This window comes from Rhincodon typus, chromosome 31, assembly GCF_021869965.1.
Source record: "Rhincodon typus isolate 14 chromosome 31, sRhiTyp1.1, whole genome shotgun sequence".
NCBI classification, from domain to species: domain Eukaryota; kingdom Metazoa; phylum Chordata; class Chondrichthyes; order Orectolobiformes; family Rhincodontidae; genus Rhincodon; species Rhincodon typus.
The window spans coordinates 24236151-24261900 of NC_063362.1; the positions used below are offsets into that span (position 1 = coordinate 24236151).

Here is a 25750-nt window from a genome sequence, read left to right on the forward strand (position 1 = left end):
CAAAGGATGCTCATTTTAATTTGACAACTTAGGTGGCATTTATAAAAGGTCAGACTGGTCTTAATACTTTGATATCTGATAATAAGGAATTGAAATACAGCACAATGCTGGAACAGAACATGGCATGACAAGAATTGATATTACATTGGACCATTAAACTAGATTCATCAACTGTATGACTTAGCATCCATGAATTTAATTGGTCGGAAATGCCTTGGATCATGAATTCTGAATAGCCACTCTAACTGATGAAGTTTGCTATCCAACTCATCAAAAAAAAGTTTATCACTTAATTTCAGAATAAGTGTGATAAGAAGAATTTGTGAGGCGGTCTATTTGGAATAGAGGTGCAGCAACAATGAAAGCAATTGCTTAAATTATACATTTCTATTAAAAATTAGTGTAACCTGCTTGTGGAGCAGTGGTAGTGTCCCTACTCCTGGTCTGGGAGGCCTGAGTTTAAGTCCCACCTGCTCCAGAGATGTGTAATAACATCTGAACAGATTGATCAAATTTTAAAAATTACTGCAGCACATTTTAGAAAATGTAGAATGCAACTTACAATGAATTCGCCCACCAGAAGCTGGTCAATGGTTTGCCTGATTTCAGCCTTTGTTTGCATTTTCAATTTGTTGTACTGCCGTCTAGCAGCTTCCGCTACCCGTAGTTCAAGCTCTGACTGGTAGCCAAAGCCTATTAAAGTGGGGAAAAGAAATCCATAACCTAATGTCAAAAGGTATCATTTTGAAAGCTCCAGATTCTAATTAACAAACTAAGACAAAAAATGCAGCGTGATTTAATGCAAGTACAAAAAGGAAAATAAACAGTTGGATGAGCTTTCTTCTAAACAAACCCTATTTATGGAATATCAGAATATCTTGCCCTTCTCAGGTAATCTAAACTAAACTGGCAGGGGGCTGGAAACCAGAGCACCAGGTCAGCAAGTGGAGGGAATGAGGAGAAGGTACGTGTTAGGACCAACAAATAAGAAAGAAAGGACAGGCAGAGATAGGTAAATGAATACAATGGTACTAATGGGCTGAAATGTGTTTATTTCAATACAAGGAATATTATAGGTAACACAGATGAGCTTAGAGCCGGTGTCAGTACATGGGACTATGATGTTGTGGCCATTACAAAGACTTGGTTGAGAGAGGGACAGGACTGGCTGCTCAAAGTAATGTTCCAGGGTTTCATTGTTTTAGATGAGATAGAGAGAAAGGTAAAAGAGGTGGAGGAATTGCATCACTAATCAGGGGGAATGTTACATCTGCACCCAGAGAGGACGTACTGGAGGGCTGATCCACTGAGGCAATATGGATACAGCTCAAAAATAAGATGGGTGCAATCACTCCGATAGGATTATACTATAGGCTCCCCAACAGCAACCCAGGCATTGAGGTACAAATATGTAGGCAAATTATGGAAAGGTGCAATAAAAACAGAGTTGTCACTGTGGGTGACTTTAACTTCCCCAATATTGTCTGGGACTCCCTTGGAGCAAGAGGCTTGGACGCAGCAGATTTGTTAAGTTGTTATGGGGAGGCAATGGCCCAGTAGTATTATCACTGGACTGTTAATCCCGAGACCCAGATAACGTCCTGGAGACCAGGGTTCGAAACCTGCCACGGCAGATGGTGGAATTTGAATTCAATAAATATCTGGAATTAACAATCTAATGATGACCGTGAATCCATTGTCGATTGTCAGGAAAAATCCATCTGGTTCACTAATGTCCTTTAGGGAAGGAAACTGCAATCTGGCCTACATGTGACTCCAGACCCACAACAATGCGGTTGACTCTTAACTGCCCTCTGGGCAATTAGGGATGGGCAATAAATGCTGCCTAACCAGTGACATCCTCATCCCGTCAATGAATAAAGGGAAAAAAAGTGCATCCAAGAGGGTTTCTTCAAACAGTATTTGGATCGTCCAACGAGAGGGACCATACTGGACCTTGTACTGGCTAATGAGCTTGGCCAGGCAACTGACCTTTCAGTGGGAGAGCATTTTGGAAACAGTAATCACAACTCCTTAAGTTTTAAGACAGCTATGAATAAGGACCTTATGGCAAGGTACTAAATCGGGGGGAGGGCAAATTACAGCAGTATTAGGCAGGAGCTAGGGAGTGTTAACTGGGAGGAGCTGCTACCAGCCAAGTCCACATTTGACATGTGGAAATCGTTTAAGACCTGATGAGAGTTCAGGACTGGTATGTTTCAGTAAGGAGGAAGGACAAGGATGGCAAGGTAAGGGATCTTTGGACAAAGAGGGAGGTTATGAATTTAGTCAAAAAGTGCAAAGAAGCATATGCAAGGTTCCGGAAACTAATATCGGACAGGGCCCGTGAGGAATATAAAAGAAAGCAGGAAGGAACTCAAGCAAGGAATTAGGAGAGCAAGAAGGGGCCACAAAATGACCTTGGCAAATAGGGTTAAAGAGTATCCCAAGGCATTCTACTCATACATTAAAAACAAGAGGATAACTAGGGAGAATGTAGGACCACTTCAGGATAAAAGGAGGGGACTGGTGTTTTGAGGCAGAGGATGTGCGTGAGATCCTAAATGAGTGCTTAAGGTAGGTGGGTGGGTTACTAAGTTTGCAGCTGAAACAAAAATCAGTAGAGTTGTGGATAGTGCAGAAGGCTGTCAAAGGATACAGCAGGATATAGATCAGTTGCACATTTGGGTGGAGAAATGGCAGATGGAGTCTAAGTGTGAGGTGCTGCATTTTGGGAGATCAAATGTCAAGGAAAAGTATACAGTTAATGGCAGGACTCTGAACAGCATTGATATACAAGGGGATCTTGGAATTCAAGTCCATAGCTCCCTGCAAGTGGCCACACAAGTAGACAGAGTAGTAAAGGTGGTGTATGGCATGCTTGCCTTTATTGGTCGGGGAATTGAGTACAAAAGTTAGGGTATCATGTTGCAGCTTTATAAGACTTTGTTTAAGCCACACTTAGAATGCTGCATTCAATTCTGGTTGCCACATTACTTGAAGGATGTGGAGGCTTTGGAGACGGTGCAGAAGAGGTTCACCAGAATGCTACCAGGATTAGAGGGTATGAACTATAGGAGAGACTAGAAAAACTCAGGTTGTTTTCTCTGGAGCGGCAGAGGCTGAGGGGAGGCCTGATAGAAATCTATAAAATTATGAGATGCACAGATAGCATTGACAGTGAGAATCTTTTTCCCAGAGTTGAAATGTCTAAAACTAGCGAGCATGCATCTAAGGTTCAAAGCAGATGCGAGGGGCAGTTTTTTTTTAAAACAGAGAGTGGTAGGAGTGTGAAATATGCTGCCAGGGATAGTGGTGGAGGCAGATATGAAAGGTGCATTTAAGAGACTTTTAGATAAGTCCATGAATATGCAAGGAACAGAGGGATAGTGACCAAGGGCAGGCAGAAGGGATTAGTTTAATTTGGCGTCATGTTCAGCACAACATTGTGGGCCGAAGGGCTGTTTCTATGCTGTAACTGTTCTATATTCTATTTCTTCTTCTTGTAGTTCACATTGTGGGAGAACACTGTTTATATTGTAGCTTCTTTTCCTTACTGAAACCTCTCCCTTATTCCTAAGCAATGTTAGCATAGGCAACAGGCTTAAAAACATTACTACCCCCAGAACAAAACCTGAAAAAAAAACATTGAATAGTTTAAAATATAATTTTTTTGTTTCTACATTTTCATCCTTCATTACATGGCATCAACTTCTCACCAGAATATTGTTCTGGAAATGCTGGAAATCCTACAGAACTTCACCCAAGTTGGCATGCTTACAAATGACAAGAACTCTTAACAGGATATACGGAAGGACAGCTACAAAAAAAAAGCTTCAGTTACTTAACACCTTCCATGGAAACCTCCAAAAGTGAGAGAAATCAGTAGGTACCAAAGGAAATATTGTGTGAGAAATAAAGACATTGGTTGAAGAAGTGGGATTTAAGCATACTAATGGATGGAAGTTCATAACATAAGCCCCCTTCTAAACAGCTAAAGGCATAGCAAATAATGAGTGATGAGAGGAATTAGAGGCAAGAATTAAAATACAAAGGGAGCTGTGGATCTAGAGCATGTTACAGAGTTAGGTCTAGAGGGAGGTAAGCACAAGATTGCAAATTGTAAGTCTGAAGCATCGTAGGAGCAGAAGCCAATCAAAGTCAATAACGGCAGAATAATGGATGATCGCAACTTGCTAGGAGATAGAATAGAGGCAGAGGATTGGGCAAGAACAAACTTACACAGGGAGAGGGCTAAGAAGGAGAGCTTGTATTAGTGGGTCTGACAATGGCAAATCCTTACTGAAGATTTCAGCAACAGATGGTCTGAAGCAAGGAAGGCTAGTGGGAAATGTTACAGCGAAGGAAACAGGTAGTCTTCGCCTCAGAGAGAATATGGGATTTGAAATTCTACTCAGGTTTGAATAGTTGAGGTCTTTCCAGTCTACTTTAACACAAGACTGTGCTGGAAAGATGGATGAAGTTGGTAAAGGACTCAAAGTTTATGTCTGGGGCCAAAAATACAAGCGTTCATCATAACCAGGTTCAGTTATTAGGGAGAAATTACGGCTGATCCAAAATTAATGTCAGACATGCAGTTTTACTAAGATAACAGTTAACAGTACTGAAGGGGAGAGCTGGATTTTGGGGTGGCATGGTGGCTCAGTGGTTAGCAGTGCTGCCTCACAGAGTCAGCGATTCGATTCCAGCCTTGGCCAACTGTCTATGTGGAGTTTGCGTGTTCTCCTCGTGCCTGTATGGGTTTCTGCCGGGTGGTCTGGCTTCCTGAGTCCAAAGATGTGCAGGTTAGGTGGATTGGCCCTGCTAAATTATCCATAGTGTTCAAGGATGTGTAGGTTAGATGTGTTATCATGGCAAATGCAGGCTTGCAGAGGGGATGGGTCTGGTGGGATGCTCTTCGGAGGTTTGGTGTGGACTTATTGGGCCAAATGGCCTGTTTCCACACTGTAGGAATTTAAAAAAAGAACAGGTTATATACTTTTTATAGCTAAGCTTGGTGCTTTCCTCACCGTAAAACTGGGAAAATTGGCTGACTTTCTCCCCTAGCTGTAACTACAAATGTAATTACAAATGCAAGCTGTGATTTGCTGAAGATGTGGATCAACAGTTAAAATCATCCTCTATTGCTTATTGGGAAATACCATTGAATTTACTTCATTCTTTTTTCCTGACCTGAGGTATGAACTTTGCCCTTGTAGAAGAAATCTGCAACTTTCTTGATTACTAGAGGGTTGTAGATGATATTAAGAGGCCGAGTGCTGACTTCCAATCTCCTCTCGTAGTTACTGCGAATCGGATTTTTTTCGTAAACCATTTCAAATACAGATGGCATCTTACATAGCGAGCCAAAAGCTGTAAAATATAAGAAGCAATATTTGTCCAACTCCAAAAAAACAACAATGCCTTGTGCAATATGATGCTCACAATGTTTGCCAGCACTGGTGCTATCTCTTCATTATGGAAAATCTGTTCAACAGAACATGCTGTATTGAATCACAAAGTACAAGTCCAAAGCACGAAGGTGATCCTTAACAGCACCAATTTCGACATTCCCAACGCTCCTTCTTTCAAAAATAATTTGTGAAAAGTTAAAAAAGATTAAAAAAAATTTTTGGTTTAAATAAATTTAAGTCAGAGTCATATTGTATGTACTTCATAAACTGATTTTCTCTCCTTAACATTCCCTCATAACAATTCAGGATAGGGCACATCTCAGAAAACTACTTCTGATACTAGCGTTAAATTGGCGATTTCTGGTGCCTAATTCTTAACTTTAAATGGCTTTTATCTATATTTCTCAGTCATGAAAAGGAAAATTAATATTCTAGCATAATGCCACCCGGATGCATACCTGTTGCCTCAGATAATGTGGAGCGTAAACCCAATGTTTGAGATAAGGTTGCAGCATCTTTTTCCTGAAACAGAAAGGATTCATACAGATTCAATTCTTTACATGGCTCACTGTTCTCCGTTACTAATCTATGATTCCATTCAGATAGAACAACAGGAGTTAATGCAAATCAAGCTGATTGCATCTTGCTGCGACATTTCACTTCCTTCTCCTAGAAAGATCTAAACAATGGAATACAAAGGGAGAAATCCTACAAATTTATCATTAAATATAACTCAATACAATTGAAAAAATTTTCAATTGTTGTTATAAAAGCTGACCCTAGTCTACGTTTCCACAACATCAACTGATTCAGTCCCTGGACTTGAATCCAACTATATCCCAATAAACGCTGCTAAAATCCATGCACCAATTTTGAGATTTGGCTCGGAGTATAAACAAATCAATATAGATGATAAAACGAACATTTCCTGGGACAAATGCATACAAGAAAGTCTTTATGAACACTTTTATCAGCTACATCATGAGCCTATTGCAAAGATTATACATACAACATTAATTTTCATGTACATAATAACTTTAGCAAAAATAAACATTCCAAGACTTTTCACAAAGGTGACTCAAACATTAGTATGACTAGGGAGGAAGAAATAACAGCTCAATAACCATGAAGTGCTTCGAGAGGCTGGTCACAGACCACATCAACTCCAGTCTCCCAGCTTGCCTATTGACGTAACAGGTTCACAGAGGATGCGACATCCCTAGCCCTGCACTCATCCCTGGAACATTTGGACAAAAACACCCACGCCAGACTCTAGCTCATTGACTACTGCTCCACCTTCAACACCATAATCCCCTCCAGACTGATCTCAAAACTGTGACCTTGCTCTCAGCTCCACTCTCTGCAACTGGATCCTCAGCTTTCTGACCCACAGACCGCAATCAGTGAAAATTGGTAAGTGCACCTTTTCCACAATAACATGCAAGACTGGAGCCCCGCAAGGATGCATCCTCAGCCCCCTGCTGTACCCCCTGCATACCAACGACTGTGTTGCCGAAATCTGAACGAACACTATTTACAAATTCGCTGATGTCACCACCGTAGTGGGACAGATATTTAACGACAAGTCAAACTACAGAAGGGAGATAGAGGGTTTGGTGACGTGGTGCGATGAAAACAAGCTGTCTCTCCACGTCAGCAAAACTAAAGAACTGATCATTGACTTCAGAAAGAAAGGAGGAGAACCCGTCCCCATCTTCATCAACGGAACTGAGGGTGAAGAGAGGGTGAAGAGTAGCAAGTTCCTCAGAGTGACGATAACTGAGGACCTGTCCTGGACTTCCCACGTAGATGCGACAGTCAAGAAAGCATAACAACATCTCTTCTTCCTCAGGCAGCTCAGGAAATTTGGCATGTCCATAAGGTCCCTCTCCAACTTCTACAGATGCACCATTGAAAGCATATCGTCCGGGTGCGTAACAGCCTGGTATGGCAACTGCTCCGCCCAGGACTGTAATAAACTACAGAAGGTGGTGGGCACAGCCCAGACCATCACGGAAGCCAAATTCCATCCATGGACTCCATTTACACAGCTCGCTGCCACGGAAAAGCTGCCAACATCAAAGACCCGTAGCAGCCTGGTAATGACCTCCTACAACCTCTTCCGTCAGGCAGAGGATACAGAAGCCTGAACAAACACACGAGCAGGTTCAGGCACAGCTTCTTCCTGGCCATTTTTAGGCTGATGAATGGACTCTTCAGCCTCAAATCTTGCTAACATTGATCTTGCCTAGTGGATGCCCTGTGGAGTGTAATCTGTGTGCCTCCGCCTACGTCTTTTTTGACCTGTACATCCTTTGCTTCCTATGATCTGCCTGATCACTCTTAAACAAAGCTGTCCACTATATTTCGGTATACGTCAATAAATCAATCAAGAGTTGGCCAAAGATACTCTTGAAAGCGAGCTAAGATGCAGCAACAGACCAGGATTTAAAGATTAGAATTCCAGATAGTGGGATCAAGATAATAAAAAGACCCAGTCATTGTTGAGAGGGAGAAGAAACTTACATTGATCAAAGGGAATGTAGGAGTAGAGAGACCTGGGGCATGTGTGCACAAATTGGTTGAGCAAGAAGTTCAAGAACCGTACAGGGTCCTGTGTTTTATAAATAAAGGCATAGGCTACAATACTAAGGAAGCAACGATACACGGATCTATCTGAACTGGAGAATTGTACCAGTACTAATATAATTCTGGACACAACACATTTTAAGCAACGTGAAGGCAATTTTTTTTGGTGTGTGTAGTGGGGGGGGGGGCCGCAAGAGTGTGTTGTGGTGGCGGTGGCTCTGGATTTGAGTTCTACGTCAGGACTTGATGATCGTGGAAGGTATGTTTATAACATGGCAAAGCAGGTTAGTTATCAAATTGTTAGACCTTCCAATACAGGAAGTAGTCTCCTAGTCAGCCATGTTTGACATGGAGTGACATCCCTAAAGCTACAATATCTGGCGATAAGCTTCCATGAAAATTCTAACAGAGGTAAGCACTGCTTTGTCTTCCCCAATTCCAGTAGGTGTGAGAAGAGAAATGAAGGTGGTGGCAATAGAGTGGGTGGAGAAAAGATTTACAAGAATGGTTCCAGGAATTGGAGACTTTACTTAAGAGGTCAGACTGGAGAAGTTACGGTTGTTCTCGAAGAAGATTAACATGAAATTTGATAGAAGTGTTCAAAATCAGGAGTTATTTGGATAGTGGAGATTGTGAGAACTGCTTCCATTGGCTGAAGGGTTAAGAGCCAGAAGTCATTGAGTTAAGGAAAACAGGAAAAAGAAATAAAGATGACCAGCTGAAAATTTCCTTTTATGTAGTATGTAGTTTGGATGTAAAATGTACCTCTTACGAATATGTTGCTTTCACAAATGTATTGGATAACTATCTGAGAGAAAAAAAATTGTCGGGCTACAGAGAAAACACAGGGAAATTACAGACTCAAACATAACTGCTGTGTATTGACACCTACCGGTTTGGGTGAAACTAGGACAGGGAATAAGGATCCTTGTGTTGCCAAGTCTCGCAGGAACAGGCCTCCCAGCTGTACGGAGAACAAAGATGACTCTGTGCGAGGGGAGGACTCCACGCCAATTTTCACTCCTGAAAAGGTTGAACAAAACATTGTAATTGTTTCTCCCATCCCAGGATTTTAAAATGTTTCATTAAAATCGAATGTTTCTGCACTTTCAGAACAATTTCCTCAAACCAAAACGGACAAGATGGTTAACGGACATCCCTAAATATAATCCATCCTCTTTTCTCCAAGGTTTCTATGCTGAGCTAATAAAGTTTGTACTAGTTTCTAAAAGTTACCGTACTGTAAAATGAAAAGGAATGAAGATTTATTTTTAAAAGGGAAGGTTCAAGCAACTGGAGTAGCAAAATATTTAATAGTGACAAGTGGAAAGCTGCAAATCCAACTTCACAATCATAGGCATGCCATCACGCTCACCAAATACAAGGTGGGAACCGAAACACTTTCCCTTTCTTTTCTTTCCTGCATCTCTCAGCTATGTACAAATGCACAAACAAGGTACAAGAGAAGGCACTTGGCCCTCTGAGCATGCTCCACCATTCATTAAGATCATGGCATGTCTGATTTTAATTAGATTATTGCATCTCACCAGTAATCTTTTATCCCCTTGGTAACCGAGTATCTATCTACCGTTGCCTTAAGAGTATTTAAGATTCTGCATCTACTGCCTTTTAAAGAAAGGGAATTCCAAAGACTCAGAAAAAATTGTTTCCTTATGTATCTTAAATGAATATGCCCTGATTTTTAAAATTTGATCAATAAGATCAGGCTGGCCTTAGGGTAAATGCCTCGAACACGCCATCACAACTGGTTAGATAATTAATATTCATGATTAATGGCCTGCACTCAGAGTTAAGTGACATTCATGTAGTCAGGGATATTGTAACATATGTATCACTTAGCTGTAAATGCCTGCCTTTTCTACTATCATCACTTAAGGTTTAAAATCCAGTCTTGAGATCACATAAGCATCACTTTTACTTTATCCTTTAATTTTTCTTCCTTTTAGCGACATTGTTAGTGGTGCTCTACATTAGGAGAGTTGGTCTTTCAACAAGGATTCACAATAAATAAATAACTAAAATGGCTCCAGAGTTTCTTTGCAACCCAAGCATCTACATAAATTACCCGAAAATTCCAAGTCCACAAAGGCTGTCTCTGTCTCATCAAGGCCCATGTCTTTATCATGTTTGAGCAAACTGACAGTCGCCCTTTGTAGCAGGAAGTTTAGTTTGATGAACACATGGTCCCTCCTTGTGAATGTATTCATGTTCGATGTGTCAGTCATGGTGTCAAAGATTTCATCAGCAGCTAAAAAACAAAAAGAAAAGTTGACCATGGAATTTTTAGAGAAACTACATAGCATAACGTGGAAACAATTATCAGATTATCTCATACTTGCAGTATCCCAGCCTGATGATCAACCAGGTACAGTGTTTAAAATTTGAAATAATCAACAATATATTATGAATCCCTTCAGCACTGCTGTGAGAGACCCAGTTACACTAAGGCATCATGTAAGGATACATCCGTATTGTGTACTGTGAATGAAAATTGATTGGTCACAAACTTAACAAAATAAAGGTTGTAGTTGTGCTGCAGTAAGAGGCCTGGAGCCTAAGTTTCATTTTAAAATTAGCTGTGCAAGGGGTGTCAAAAACACATCAACCTTTTGCTGTAACAAAAAAGCAGACAGTTGACAATCGAGAATTTTCCAGATATAGTATCAGAAACTGCAAGGATATTATGTGCCACTTTTCACATGGGCTGTGGCTAAATTTAAACATTTTGTAAAATGTAGAAACATGCAAATACTTCAGAAATGTCCACTGCAGCAGAATATCTTTCTCCAAATCCATTCCTGGAAAAACGCCATGTTTTCTCAACTGGAGAACAATATAAATGTTTACTAGTTGTGTCATCCAGTTTGCACATTGCTGCATTCAAGTAACTCAATTTAATTACTTAACTTTGAGACCACTGTCAGAATGAGTGCATTAATGAAGACTCAACGTTAAGAAATACAAAATAAAACTCAACAGTAGCAATTGTCACTATGTACATGTTGATAGATGTCCAGTGACAATGAACAGGATATTCAAATCATTAATCAAGTTCCCCAGTGTAGATTCTTACATTCTGGGTTAGTGAGAAACATGAATTTTTCTGACTGTCTGAAGTTAATGATGAATTTTCGAGTATTTCTGTGGCCATCTTGATTTATTTCAAAACAGTTTTTCTTAGCCTACCTTTGGAATTAATGGATTTTTGAGTGCATAGATAAGAATTCTGCAACCAAACAAACTCCAGTTTAGAGGGTCAGGAGCCCTTTTTGAAGCTTAAGGGAAATACCCATAACTTTGGGTACTACACAAAAGTTGCTATTTTCTTTTTAATTTACAAAGGCATGTTTCAGGATTGATGATTTTAGACTTATACTGTGGGTTTAAAGATCTTTGAATGCATGTTATAAGCAAATTGTTTGGTTTATTTCATTTTTTACTCATTTCTTTTGCGAATAAAGTTCTGCTTTACTATTAAGCACCGGATGCTTATGTTTCAATGACAGACATTTTAAAACCAAAACAAATTAAAATATGATCTATCAAGCCAGGTTTCAGTCTGGGATCTGACGTGTCCAGTAATAACAACAGCTGGGGGAGCATAGCAACTACCTCATGATTAGACTTCGAAGTTCACAACTAGAAAATGTTTCCTCATGATAGTTACCAATTAGAACCTGTCATCTGTGGAAGTGTTGATCTGGAGTTGGGGTGGGGCGTGGGGGTTGAAACTGATCGAAAAAGACTAGGATAACAGCACCTCCTTTCATGTTGTGATCCTTTGGGAATCAGCACTTGTGGCAGAGCATTCATTAGATGCACAGAAATCTAAATAAACTAAAATGTAATTTGTACAAAGTCTGGTAAAATAATTAGCAATCTTTGAGGTCAGTTCTATAATCTTCATTCCTCCCTCGTGCTGCGATTTCCAGATTTGCATAGTTAATGAATGTTAGAGAGTTCAACAATAATTCAAATGTGCTTCAAAAAAATGTCAGCAATGAAGTAGGTGACTGATGTAAATATCCCAGATCACAGTGCTGGTTCTTGACTGAATGCCACTTAACTGCTTTCCTACCTGTCTGGAACTCCACACTTAATACCGATGAAGATCCTGAAGACAATACGATGTGTGAAATTCATATTAATTGACTGCATTTAACCTGATTAAATAATTCATTGCATTAACGGACAGCATCATTCCAATTAGTATTAGTGAACTATACACGTCAAAGGTGGAGATGTGACTGAATTAAGACACTGATACCATCGTCGGGTAGACACGTTAGCTAGTTGTTTAAGTGCAACATAAACTTACTGCTCCTAAAATAAAATTTCACAAATATTAAAAGTACAAAGTTTCAAATGAAATCAAGCTCAATGCGAACTGCAGTCACGCAGATTGTTATTTTTGAAGCAATTGCACAAATATAAGTCTTTTACCTAGATCCTCTTCTGAACTCCACTGTTGTTGCTCTTCAGCTGTCAGGCCCTCTACAGTCACACCCTGCTCCGTCTGCTGAGGATTCTGGGAGTAGCCGTACCAGCCACCCCATCCAGGGAACCAAGACTGCAGGTACTGGATCATGCCACTGCGATTTTTATGCATAGATTCTGAGCATGAGGAAGAACCTAGAGGTTCTGATGGTGGCTCACGCAGGCTCTATCAGAATGATCCAAAAGAAACAGAAATTTAAACCTCCAGTCGTTTCCAAAAAGACTTCCCAGGTGAGTTATAAGCAATCCTAAATGCTGAACAGTTACATGACTGGTATGAATGACAATCTACAAACAGCGTCTCACTCATCAACAACTGAGAAATGTTTCAACATATTGTGCCATGGTAAATGGACTGCATTACAGCTTCCCAGATGCTGTGCTCATGCTTTGAAATCTGCCAGTCTCGGATGCTTTCAAGTGAATGCCTGACATTGGCATTCCTAGAGCTAATATTTTTATTATAATTACATATTTTGTTTAAGTAGTTATTTTCACTTGCTATGTTCATTTACTTTCCTTCAACTCCCGGATTGCAAGAACTAGAAGTGCTGAATGTTATTTTTGCAACATCCCATGATCATCATAGATGGAAGACCCAGGGAAAACAGTCTGTATTTCAAGCCTCATTCTTTAGTGAAATGGTCTGACACACAGCTTCAAAGTTTCAGCAATCTTGCTCTGATCACTTGCTTGATGTTGGAGAGCGATTTGGGCTGATTCTCACATTTTGCCCTTCTATTCCCAATCTCTGGGCTGGCATTCTTACCATTTGCTGGATCAACAATGGCAGCACTCGAATATCCATTTTCTTTCAATAATTTATTTGGTCAGCTACATGATAATCCATCACCAGGTTTAACAGGCTGCTGGCTTGGAACTCAATTACCGCTCCTTTACTGGTGCTGGATCAAAATTCTCAAACTCCATTTCTAACAGCACCATGGCTGTTCTTACATCACAAGGGCTGCAGTGGTTCAAGAACATAGCTCACCACCACCACCTTCTCAAGGGCAATCAATCAGAGATGGGCAAATGCTGGCCTAGCCAGAAACATCCACAACTTATAAACAAATTAAAATGAAGATACTGATTAATTTAATTTTGTTGAATGTGATTGCCCAATGTAGATTACTCAATTTCTACCCAAAGGAACAAAACTACTTATTTGCGTCCATGGAGCTTAGGCAGATATCGGAAAAGACTAGGCTCAGGGAGCCTGATGGTGAGCAGACATACTAGTTGGCATCACTGGATAAAACTGCACAGCTTACCTCTAATGGTAACCTTTCTGCTGCATGGCCCACTAGATCATTGGTTTGCAGGCTTACCTCAGGCAAAGTGGGAGCTATTCAAGTACCTTATGTCAGATCTACTCCATTAGGATGTAAAAGTAAAGCAAGCAAGTCAGTCACTTACCAACATGGCTCAGGTATTGAGTATATCACTCAATGTTATGATCTTGATTTTCATTATAAGTATATCATCTTGGATCCACCTCATTTAGCCATGGATATATGGAGTTACTTTTTTTTAAAATCATATATTGGTTTAACACAAAAATATTAATTATGTACAAAAGAAAATGAAATCTTTATTGCCTAATCCTGACCTCGGCCAGTGTGTCCTGTTTCTTAAAACGTTCATACACAATTTCTCGCAAGATTTTCAATTCCTCAAAGGTCTGCTCATCCTCAATTCTCTCCAACTCCTGTTTAAAAAAAAAACCACAATACCAACCACTTCAGTCAGAGAGAGATATGAGGGATAGGGCTAGAAATATGACTTTCCTAAAATATCCATGCATTATTGCTACTTAATTATCAAACATAAAATCAAGCATTTTCAACTTGACGAGTTCACAAATAGAAAAGCAATACAATTTTTACAAGTCAAAAATTCTTCTAAACCACACCTATAGCATCCTTCCATGGCAGTGCCAGGTAAAGACAGGACATCGCCACTATTTCTTCAGCAGCAGTCAAGTGAAATATATTGCTAGAACTGTACGTGCTGATGACAAGCAGATTACTCTTCCTCCATTCTTTCAGCACACCAATTCCCCACTCTGTAGTTTGTAAGCACCAATCTGATTGATCCTCTCAATATTCATTGAAATATTTCTGGCCAAGTTCCCCAGTATATCGACTGACACATAAACAAACCCTCATTTCCAATTGAAACACTAAGTAGATCCTTTTCCAGCACCCCCAGAGTAAATCCTCTGCTTTCCATATATGCCCACAGCCTGCAAACAAACCAACAGCCAAGTACCCCACACCCCCTAGAACACACACATCCATATGCTAACTGCTGCCCCTGAATCCCTAAAGTATTGGAAGTTTTAAATGAGTTATTCACAGCTAAGATTGCATCACCTCTTCTTCAAAAGAATTCAGGCTTCCTTGCAGCTTATGATGGTATGTCTCTGCATAAAATACAGCATCTCTTGCTCGTTGCAATAGATATGACCAGTTTAATCGCTTCCTCTGCTCACGGATCTCAGCGAGATTTGCATTCAGAGCAAAATTCCACCATTCACGTGAACTATTTAGAAGGAAAAAGAATGTATAGAATAGAATTTTCCAACAGGCTTTTCAACAAGATCATTTATTAAACAATCCTACAGAATGAATTCTGCGGTTGCACACTTATAGTTGTCAGTGACAAACAGTGTAATTTTGACTTTGGATGATAACATAAAATTGACATGATTTGAACTTCAATGGGAATGTAAATCATTCCAGATGAATAATCAGTGACTGATTTATTATCAACAGTTTTACACTATACCCCTTCTTTTGGAGTCTAGGCCAGAAGGAGTTTTCAGATAATGCAGGGTTAGAGGATGTTCCAGGATTAGAGAATGTGCCAGGATACATAGATGAAAAAGCCAGACATTCTAGTATTATTTTGTTTTAAATTACTATGAACATATCTATAACATAAATCGTCTATGTAAACATATATGGTCAATGCAATTCCCACCAAAATCATTGCCACATGAATTTCTAACAAAAGGAAATGATAGTAAGAGCAGGCAGATTGGGGACAGAATAGATTGAATTAAAAAAGCTGAATCCTACTGTGAAATGAAGCACCCTATTAAATATAGGTGACCATTCTGAGTAGCACAAAGCAATAAGACTTACTAAGAAGCAAATCAGGCAATACATGTAACCTGTTTAAAGGTCAAGCATAAGCCAGTCATAAATATTTCAGACATGACTAATGTGCTTCACGCCCTACTTCAATCCAGCCTACTCTGCCAGAAATAGGATGCCAAAATGGAATTAAAACAACAAACACTGGAATGCAGAGGAATCTCCAGTGACTACTTACTACTTGCTATCCTCCAATTTCCTAATTCACTAATTTTCTTTCTTCTCCAGAAGATGCAAAATTCGTATTAGATTAAGTGTGTTAGAAGACTGTTGAGGCACCAAAGCTAAGCCCAATCCTGGTGTCAGCTAACTTCCGCACACTGGAGCAATCAATGGATACGAGTCAGGAACACAAACTGAGTTGTAAACAGTGATTGCTGTCACTGTGAGATCAATTAACTCAGCATAAACTGGCTACTTTCATGGTCTGTGTGTATTGGTTATGCAGTGATGTTTTTATTCACTAAGCTCTACAAGGTTCATTAGATATAATAATGTTTGCAAGTTGTCTTTTTACAATGGAAAATCCCAATAGCTCAGATTTTGCAGTTAGTAGAAATTGGTGTCATCAGTTCATTACACTACAGTTGCTCACAGGCTTCACTGGGCAATTAGAAAGCCATTTTGGCACAATCTACAGGAGATCTGGAATATATATGAACAGATCGTGCAACTGTGTATGTCCATAACTAGCCAGACTGAAGAAATGTTTTCGAAGTCATGCAGTTTGAATTAGGAAATAAAAGCTGACATAGTTAATTCAGGGTAAGGTTATGTATTTGAAGTGAAATAAAGATATGGGAAGAAATACCGGAAGAAGAAAGAAATAAGACGTGGGGAAAAAACCTTTAAAAACTTGTAAAGTATTTAAATTTTCCAACAATAATTGTGATGTGACAACTTCAACTTCACACTTGTAATCGTTGATTTACAGTGCTGGAGAAATTGTTTGGCAGTAATTAAAACTTACCACGCAGTTCAAGATTGACCAATTCTGAAATTGACAAGTCCTCAGTTTCTCTGGCAATTTTAGCAATATCATACCCACATGTATCAATGTTGAGTCTCTCTGACTAAATAATGGAATAGTTAAACATCTGAAGAAGGGGTAACTCAGACAGCAACCTCCTGCTCTCCATGTTGCATGCAGGTATGCAGTTGGCAGAGGTTGTTGTCCAAATTACACCTTAACATACACGATGCTGACTGCCTCACTGGTCCAAATCATGTAGTAAATGTAACATGTCAAAAAATTTCTTTTCACATTTGAGACACAATGAAGGAGCTAAAAGTGGTGGAGTTACATGTAGATGAAAGGGTTACTAAAAGCACTTCCAACATCATTGCTGTAGTTTTAGGAACAAAATAATTGCAGTATGTAGGAATGGATGGATGCATATTGTAACAAGATACAATTCCATAAACCACAAGAGCCAAGTCTTAATTATCTGCTGAAATCTCAGACACCTGCAGTAAATTACAACCTTGAAAAGGCAACCAGTGTTGCTTGTAAGCTCAGAAATGGATTGAATTGAACAGCTGTGTTTTATCTTCCATTTATTTGCATGGGATAAGGAGGCAAAATCTAACTAGCCTTGCTCGTGCTCCCAAGCTGCTATGCAAACATCATTTCTAATGGCATTCTAGATGAGTAAATCAACATATTTCCTTCCTAGTTGAACAGGGTCATATGTGACAAGTGGAATGGTGCAATGAATCAAATAGATTAATTCACCTTACTCACAGAACTTAACATAAATAGTAATCAGAAGAGAGGTTTACTTTGATTTGACAGGAACTTTTGGCCTCCATTTTCTTAGTTGGAGTTGTCGCTCTTTTCTTTCCATTTCTTTCAGGAATGTCATCAATTGCTGGTACTGTACCTGGGCACACAAGCACAGAGGGGCACTAAAATAAGCCAACAGTCAGAAGAATGTTTGTAAAAAAAATGGACAGTCATTCACAATTTATGTCCTCAAGTGTTTGTTTTTAAAACCTCTGATCACATCTAACACAAAATGTGGGTTAAGACCATTGTGAGCTTAGAATTAATAACTAGCCTTTGAATAGCATCTGTGAAGTCCTAAGGTCCTTCACAGAGCAATTATCAAACAAAATTGTCAATGATATAGAAGGGAAGATCACCACAGGTTTTGTCAAAGGAATAGGTTTTAAGGATCTTCTTACAGGAGAAAAGAGAGATACAGAAGTGGAGAGAGAAAGGCAAGGAGCAATAGAGCTTTAGAACTTTGAAGCTGAAGATGCAACTGCTAATGTTAGAAGAATTAAAATTGGGATGTGCAAGAGGCCAGAGATGGAGGGGCACATATATCCTGGAAGATTATAGGGCTAAAGAATGATACAGAGAAAAGGGATGTGGTGTAAACAAACATGAGAATTTTAAAACCAAAGCACATCTTAACCAGGAGATAGTATAGGTCAGAAAGCCACAGAGATGATGATAAATAAGACTTGTTGGGAGTTCAGACATGGGCAGCAGACCTTTGGATCAGTTAAAAATTTATGGAATGAGAAAGTTGAGAAACTATCGAGTACATTAGAGTGGTCAAGGCTGATGATAATAAAGGTATGAGTGAGAGTTCTAGCAGCAAATTAGTAAAGCTGGTGCAAATTTGAGCAATCTGACAAAAATGAAAGTAGGTGGACTTAGTGATAGTGTTATTAAGTTAGAAGAAATAGGAGCGTGGCAGTGCAAAGAGAAGCTATTGAAGATTATTCTCTGGCTACTGCTGAATAGCTAAGAATGGAAGCAGAAGAGCACAGATCCATCTAGATGGATGATGGAGGAGAGGTGTGTAAAGATTGTTAGATTGACTTTGTGGAAGGCTGTGTGACAGGTCAACAATGAGGAGAAAGGATAGTTCACCTTCGTCAGTCACAGACAATACCACTTATGGCTTTTATAAGAAGGATTTCAGTATTGTAGCAGGGACATAAGCCTGAATGGAAGAATTTAAAAACATCAGATTCTGGGGAAAGGTGAGCACAGACTTGGAGATGACAGCATGTTCCAGCTGGTTACACTGTGGCTTTGATCAAGTTCTAGGGACCATATGGTCCCATCATTCCAACCGAGAACAGAAGCAACAACATGAAGCACAGAAGAACAGATTGGCTAAAATATCCACAAAAAGACAATGTGGTAAATGATTCAAATGAACACCAGTCTCTGAAACCTCTGACTCACCTGTGATAGTTTTAACGGAATTGTCTTCAGATTGACATCACACTCAATGCGTGGAGTGTTCCGGGAACGCAAGGGTTCTTTGGTTCCATTCCTCTTTAACAGAGCAGAGGCACAAACTGGCTCCAGTATGTACTTGTGGTCTCTGTTTTCCAAAAAATAATCCATGGCTTCCTGGAAAGTCAAAATGATGCTGACATGTCAACATATTAAATATTTTATTCCCTTATAAATAAACTCTGCATATTCACAACAATTCTTATTAAAGCTACTTTTACTTAATAGGGAAGAAAAGTCTACTATAATTTTTCAAACTGGTGATTCATTTTACAGAAGGAATTATTAACATTAAATCAATAGCCCTTGTTTATTAAAGAAACAAGATACTTATTTATTCTAAATTTAATACAGATGAAGTACATATTGACCAAATCAATAATTGGGTAAACATTTAAATTGATGTTTTGGCCAATGGAGTCGTGCAACACAAGAGAGACATGTATTCCTCCAACTTTGGTTGTAACAAGATCTCATGTGAAGTGACAAAGATAATTAAAAACTGGCTTGAAAGCCATTAGATCCCAAGAAACCAGATAACCAGCAGTGAAATTGAGATTTGAAGCAGCTCTTATTCTGATTTGGATAGATAAAGCTTGTTCTCCTGAGAACACTGAGATAGCATCATAGAGGCGGACAGCATGGAAACAGACCTTTTGGCCCAACTCATCCAAGCTGACCTGGTTTCCTAAACTGAATTATGGGTAGGCAATGACCTAGTGGTATTATCGCAAGACTATTAATCCAGAAATCCAGCTGATGTTCTGGGGACCTGGGTTCGAATCCCACCACGGCAGATGGTTGAATTGGAATTCAAAAAAAAGTCTGGAATTAAGAATCTACTGATCACCAGGAAATCATTGCCGATTGTTGGGAAAACCCATCTGGTTCACTAACGTCCTTCAGGGGAGGAAATCTGCCACCCTCACCTGGTCTGGCCTACATATGACACCAGACCCACAGCAATGTGATTGACTCTCAACTGCCCTCCGAAATGGCCTAGCAAGCCATTCAGTCGTACCAATCGCTACAAAGACTCAAAGAAATGAAACCGGACGGATCACCTGGCATCAACCTAGGCACTGGAAAAGACAACGGCAGAAACAGCCTGATGACTGTGTAAATTCCTCCTCACTAACATCTGGGGGTTAATGTCAATATTGGGAGAGCTGTCTCACAGACTAGTTAAGCAACAGCCTGACAGTCATACTCATAGTATCGTACCTCACAGACAATGTTCAGACACCACCATCACCATCCCTGGATGTGTCCTGTCCCACTGGCAAGACAGACCCAGTAGAGAGGGTGACATAGTGGCAATACTGTCGGGAGGATGTTGCTCTAGGAGTCCTCAACATTGACTCTGGACCCCATGAAGTCTCAGGGCTTTAAGTTAAGCAGGGGCAAGGAAACCTCCTGCTGATTACCACATACCGTCCTCCCCCAGCTGATGAATCAGTACTCCTCAATGTTGAACAACACTTGGAAGAAGCACCGAGGATGGCAAGGGCACAAAATGTACTCTGGGTGGGTGGGGGATTTCAATGTCCATCACCAAAAGTGGCTCAGCAGCAGTACTACTGATCGAGCTGATTGGGTCCTAACGGACATAGCTGCAAAACTGGGTCTGCGGCAGGTAGTGAGGGAACCAACACAAAGGAAAAACATACTTGACCTCGTCCTTATTAATCTGCCTGCTGCAGATGCATCTGTCCGTGACAGTATCGGTAAGAGTGACCATTACACATTCCTTGTGGAGATGAAGTCCCGACTTCACATTGAAAACAACCTCCATCGTCTTGTGTGGCACTATCACCATGCTAAATGGGTCAGACTTCACACAGATCTAGCAACTCAAGACTGGGCATCCATGAGGCACTGTGGGCCATCAACAGGAACAGAATTGTATCCCAACACAATCTATAAGCTCATGGCCCGGCATATCCCCCACATATCATTACCATCAAGCCCGGAGATCAACTCTGGCTCAATGGAGAGTGCAGGAGGGCATGCCAGGAGCAGTACCAGGCATACCTGAAGATGAGGTATCAACCTGGTGAAGCCACCAAACAGGACTACTTGCACACCAACCAGCAAAAGCAGCAAGTGATAGACAGAGCTAAGCAATCCCACAACCAATGATCAGATCTAAGCTCTGCAGTCCTGCTGCATCCAGTTGTGAATGGTGGTGGACAATTAAACAACTCACCGAGGAGAAGGCTCCACATATATCCCCATCCTCAATGATGGAAGAGCCCAGCACATCAGTGCAAAAGATAAGGATGAAGCTTTTGCAGCAATCTTCAGCCAGAAGTGCTGAGTGGATGATCCATCTTGGCCTCCTCCAGTCGTCCCCAGCATTACAGATACCAGTCTTCAGCCAATTCAATTCACTCCATGTGATATCAAGAAACTGTTGGAGACACTGGATACTGCAAAGGCTACGGGCCCTGACAACATTCCGGCAATAGTACTGAAGACTTCTGCTCCAGAACTTGCTGCTCTCCTAGCCAAGCTGTTCCAGTACAGTTAAAACTCTGGTGTCTACCCGACAATGTGAAAAATTGACCAAGTATGTCCTGTATTCAAAAAGCAGGACAAATCCAATCCAGCCAATTACCGTCCCATCAGTCTACTCTCGATCATCAGTAAAGTGATGGAATGTGTTATCAACAGTGCTATCAAGCAGCACCTGCTCAGTGATGCCCAGTTTGGGTTCTGCCAGGGCCACTCAACTCCTGACCTCATTACAGCCTTGGTTCAAACACGGACAAAACAGCTGAATTCCAGAGATGAGATGAGAGTGACAGCCCTTGATATCAAGGCTGCATTCGACCGAGTGTGGCATCAAGGAGCCCTAGGAAAATTGGAATCAATGGCTATCAGGGGACAAAAGCTCCGGTGGTTGGAGTCATACCTGATACATAGGAAGATGGCCGTAACTGTAGGGGGTCAATCATGTCAGCTCCAGGACATCTCTGCAGGAGTTCCTCAGGGTAGTGTCCTAGGTCCAACCATCTTCAGCTGCTTCATCAATGACCTTCCCTCCATCATTAGGTCAGAAGTGGGGATGTTCGCCGATGATTGCACAATGTCCAGCACCATTCATGACTCCTCAGATACTGAAGCAGTCCATGTTCACATGTAACAAGATCTGGACAATATCCAGGCTTGAGCTGACAACTGGCAAGTGACATTCACGCCACACAAATGCCAGGCTATGACCATCACCAATAATAGACAATCTATCCTGTCCCTTGACATTCAATGGTGTTACCATCACTGAATCCCCCATTACCAACATCCTGGGGGCTACCATTGACCAGAAACTCAACTGGACTCCCACATTAACAGAGTGGCTACAAAACCAGGTCAGAAGCGAGGAATACTGCGGCGAATAACTCACCTCCTGACTCCTCAAAGCCTGTCTGCCACCTACAAGGCATAAGTCAGGAGTGTGATGGAATACTCCCCACTTGCCAGAATGAGTGCTGCCCCGACAACACTGAAGAAGCTCGACACCATCCAGGAAAAAGCAGCCCGCTTGAGTGGCACTACATCCACAAGCATTCATTCCCTCCACCACCAAAGCTTAGTAACAGCAGTGTGTACTATCTACAAGATGCACTGCAGAAATTCATCAAAGATCCTAAGACAGCACCTTCCAAACCCATAACCACTTTCATCTAGAAGGACAAGGGCAGCAGATATATGGGAACACCACCACCTCCAAGTCATTCACCATCCTGACTTGGGAATATATCGCCGTTCCTTCACTGTTGCTGGATCAAAATCCTGGAGTTCCCTCCCTAATAGCATTGTGGGTCGACCCACAACAGGAGGACTGCAGCGGTTCAAGAAAGCAGTACACCATCACCTTCTCAAGGGCAACTAGTGATAGGCAAGAAATGCTGGCCAGCCAGCGACGCTCACATTCCACAAATGAATAGAAAAAAATACTAGCCCCATTTGCCAATGTTTAGCCCACTTAAACATTCACATAAGTAACAACAACCCAAGGCCTAGCAACAAGGAAGACCTGAATTAAGGACCACTACCAAAATAAAACATCTGTTTTTGAAACCAACTTCAAACATAATTCAACTGTCACTGGCATTTTCTCCCAGAAAAGAAAAATGCATTTTAATTAAAAGGGTACTTATCTTGGATTTCACTTCCATTTCAATGAGTTTAACATTGACCATTTGCTAATAAACCACACTTCTAACCATGCTAGAGTCCAGGAATCAACACTGGATGCGTTTAGAACTACTTTATTTGGGATGGTAATGACAGTTAAAATAGCACAATGATACCAACTGTTTTAGACACACCAATGAAAAGTGACCATTTGGGTGTGATACTGAAAAGTGGACAGTATCTGAAGAACTGCACCCCAATATGGGTTAATATCTTTGAACGAACAACATTAGAAGAAAAATCCCTTACACACAAGTTCGAATACTAATGTCATGAATGTTACAAAGTTATAACCCAACACAATTGATGTTTAGCTCTCCTCCGTAAAGATATTACAAATATTCATGATAATGCCTTGGGAGTTTAATTCAGCATAAGATCATTGCAATCATATTCCCTATACAAAATGGATGGTCCAATGTACAACTAACTGTGAACAAAGGCGTCTCTGGCCTATCCTACCAAATGGCTAATTCAGAAGTGGATGATGTAGCCAAATAAGTTGCACAGCCTTTACCAGTTGTAAAATTAAAATAGGCAGGATAAAAGCATGTGGAGACAAGATTGCTCTAGCATACACCTGTTGCTGACACCACAACTTTCTGCCGTGCTACAGATTTTAGTGGTTTTGATACAACATTTAGTTGACTAGGCATTTTCAATCAGCAGTACCTACAAGAAAAAGTTTTTAAAACGTCTTTTCCAAATTTTGTTTGTTGGCAGATAGGGATCAAGTGAAACAAATACAAGCTAAACTAATGATCACAAAATTGAAATTATAGACTACTGAGATCAGGACAAATTTCATTCCAGTTTCAGTGTATCCACACTGTCAACATTAAAAATTCATTGAAACCAGATGTTTTTCTCCCCCTTGTTCCTTCCTTTCAATAAACATTATTTGATTGCATTGATTTATTAAGCTGAATGTATAAATTTCAAACCTGGAGTTCAGTAGGAGGAATATCCCCTAGCAATTCACAGTCCACATCCCAGTAAATACTGAAATCCTCAATCTGTAGTCTCTTCTTCCGGATCGATTTCTCAATCTAAGAGATTTAAAAAATAAGTAATTGAATAAGTAAAACAGCACTGTTAATTCTGCAAGAAATCTTCAGTCATTTTTGTTAATTTAACTGCTCTTGACCATCTCCTTCAGTGCCCTATTTTCACATTCCACAGGGTTCCTCAGTAACTTTTTGCAAAGGCCCACAAACATGGTGAACTTGCAATGATCTATCTTCTGCAAGATATATTGATCAATTTAAATATATTTGTGTTATGACTTTGAATAATTATAAAACGAAATATATCAATGATACAGTAACCCTTTAATGTCACAGGTAGTGAAATGGAACTTGTTATCAACTAATAACATGCAGATGCGTCAAATTTTTGATGAGATGGGATTTTGGTGTTCTTCATTATTATATAATCTAGAACAGGAAATCATTAAATCCAGCATTGTCTGCATCTGCAATAACTCTACAACCAGTACTTAGCAAACTTTATGATGTTAATATGAGTGTACCATCACTTTTACGTTAAATGCACATGGAAAACTACTTTGCAACCTGCAAGTGACAGTTTAAATAAGGAGTCCTATCAATCACTTTGAATGCAAGAGTGGGCGCAGTACCAATCTAGACTAGTGCAAAACCGCGCTTTACAGGGGCCGAGGGGATCTATGAGATCTTTACAAATTTATCTTTCCTATCTGTTTTGCCCACCATAAAAAAATCCTTCAACAAGAGGTCAGGTGTTTTCTGCTGTTTTCAGCTGATCAAAAATAATCAGCATGGATTTGAAAAATGCTATGCCTGAATGAACTTTTTGAAACAGTGACTGAAGTAAAACGTGGGAGGGATCATGGATTTTTTTTATGTGGGGTTCCAGAAGACATTTATCAAAGTCCCTAAAGGAAAAGCATGTGGAATTGAAGACAAACTATGGACCTGGTTAGGCAACTGGATAAGCAGCAGTATGCAGAGATTACAGATAATGTACAATTACTATTATTGTCCAGAATGACTAATGGTGTTCTCCAAGGATGAATGTTGAGCCTCAACTCTTTATTGCATCTGTTAACATCACAACATATGGGGACAGATGACATAAACATAGATGGCATTGTAAGAAGTATACATGGAAGCATAAAGAAACATTAATAGATTAAATGCACGACTAAAACTGTGGCAAATGAATTTTGATGCATGCCAAAGCATAGTCACCCACTTTGGACCTGAAAGGGGGAAGACAGAGTACTTTCTAAATAATGAAAAGATTGAAACTGTGGGAGGACTAAAAGGAACGCGGTTGCATGTACATAAATCATTAAAATGATATGGACAGATACAGAAAAGAATTCAGGCAGCTATTGGAATGCTGGCCCTTCCATGAAGTAACTATCATGCCAAAGACATACAAACCTCTAGTTAAAGTATTGTGAGCAGTAAGCTCAACAGATTTAGATAGATGTCAGAGATAGTAGGAACTGCAGATGCCGGAGAATCTGAGATAACAAGGTGTAGAGCTGGATGAACACAGCAGGCCAAGCAGCATCAGAGGAGCAGGAAGGCTGACGTTTCGGGCCTAGACCCTTC

The 25750-nt window shown here is 40.2% G+C and overlaps 1 protein-coding gene across 2 annotated transcripts in view; it reads right to left on the reverse strand.

Moving 5' to 3' along the window:
* The window catches only part of vps13d (vacuolar protein sorting 13 homolog D), a 259288-nt gene that overhangs the window by 210205 nt on the left and 23333 nt on the right, over positions 1 to 25750 (reverse strand). For both annotated transcript variants that reach the window (XM_048615025.1, XM_048615024.1), the window contains exons 6-16: positions 24092 to 24196; positions 18894 to 19064; positions 17468 to 17568; positions 14900 to 15068; positions 14134 to 14232; positions 12468 to 12687; positions 10090 to 10272; positions 8896 to 9026; positions 5873 to 5936; positions 5194 to 5373; positions 563 to 693 (exon numbers count right to left, since the gene is read on the reverse strand). In XM_048615025.1, coding sequence (XP_048470982.1) covers positions 563 to 693; positions 5194 to 5373; positions 5873 to 5936; positions 8896 to 9026; positions 10090 to 10272; positions 12468 to 12687; positions 14134 to 14232; positions 14900 to 15068; positions 17468 to 17568; positions 18894 to 19064; positions 24092 to 24196 — 1554 coding nt within the window. The remainder of the gene's footprint in view (positions 1 to 562; positions 694 to 5193; positions 5374 to 5872; positions 5937 to 8895; positions 9027 to 10089; positions 10273 to 12467; positions 12688 to 14133; positions 14233 to 14899; positions 15069 to 17467; positions 17569 to 18893; positions 19065 to 24091; positions 24197 to 25750) is intronic.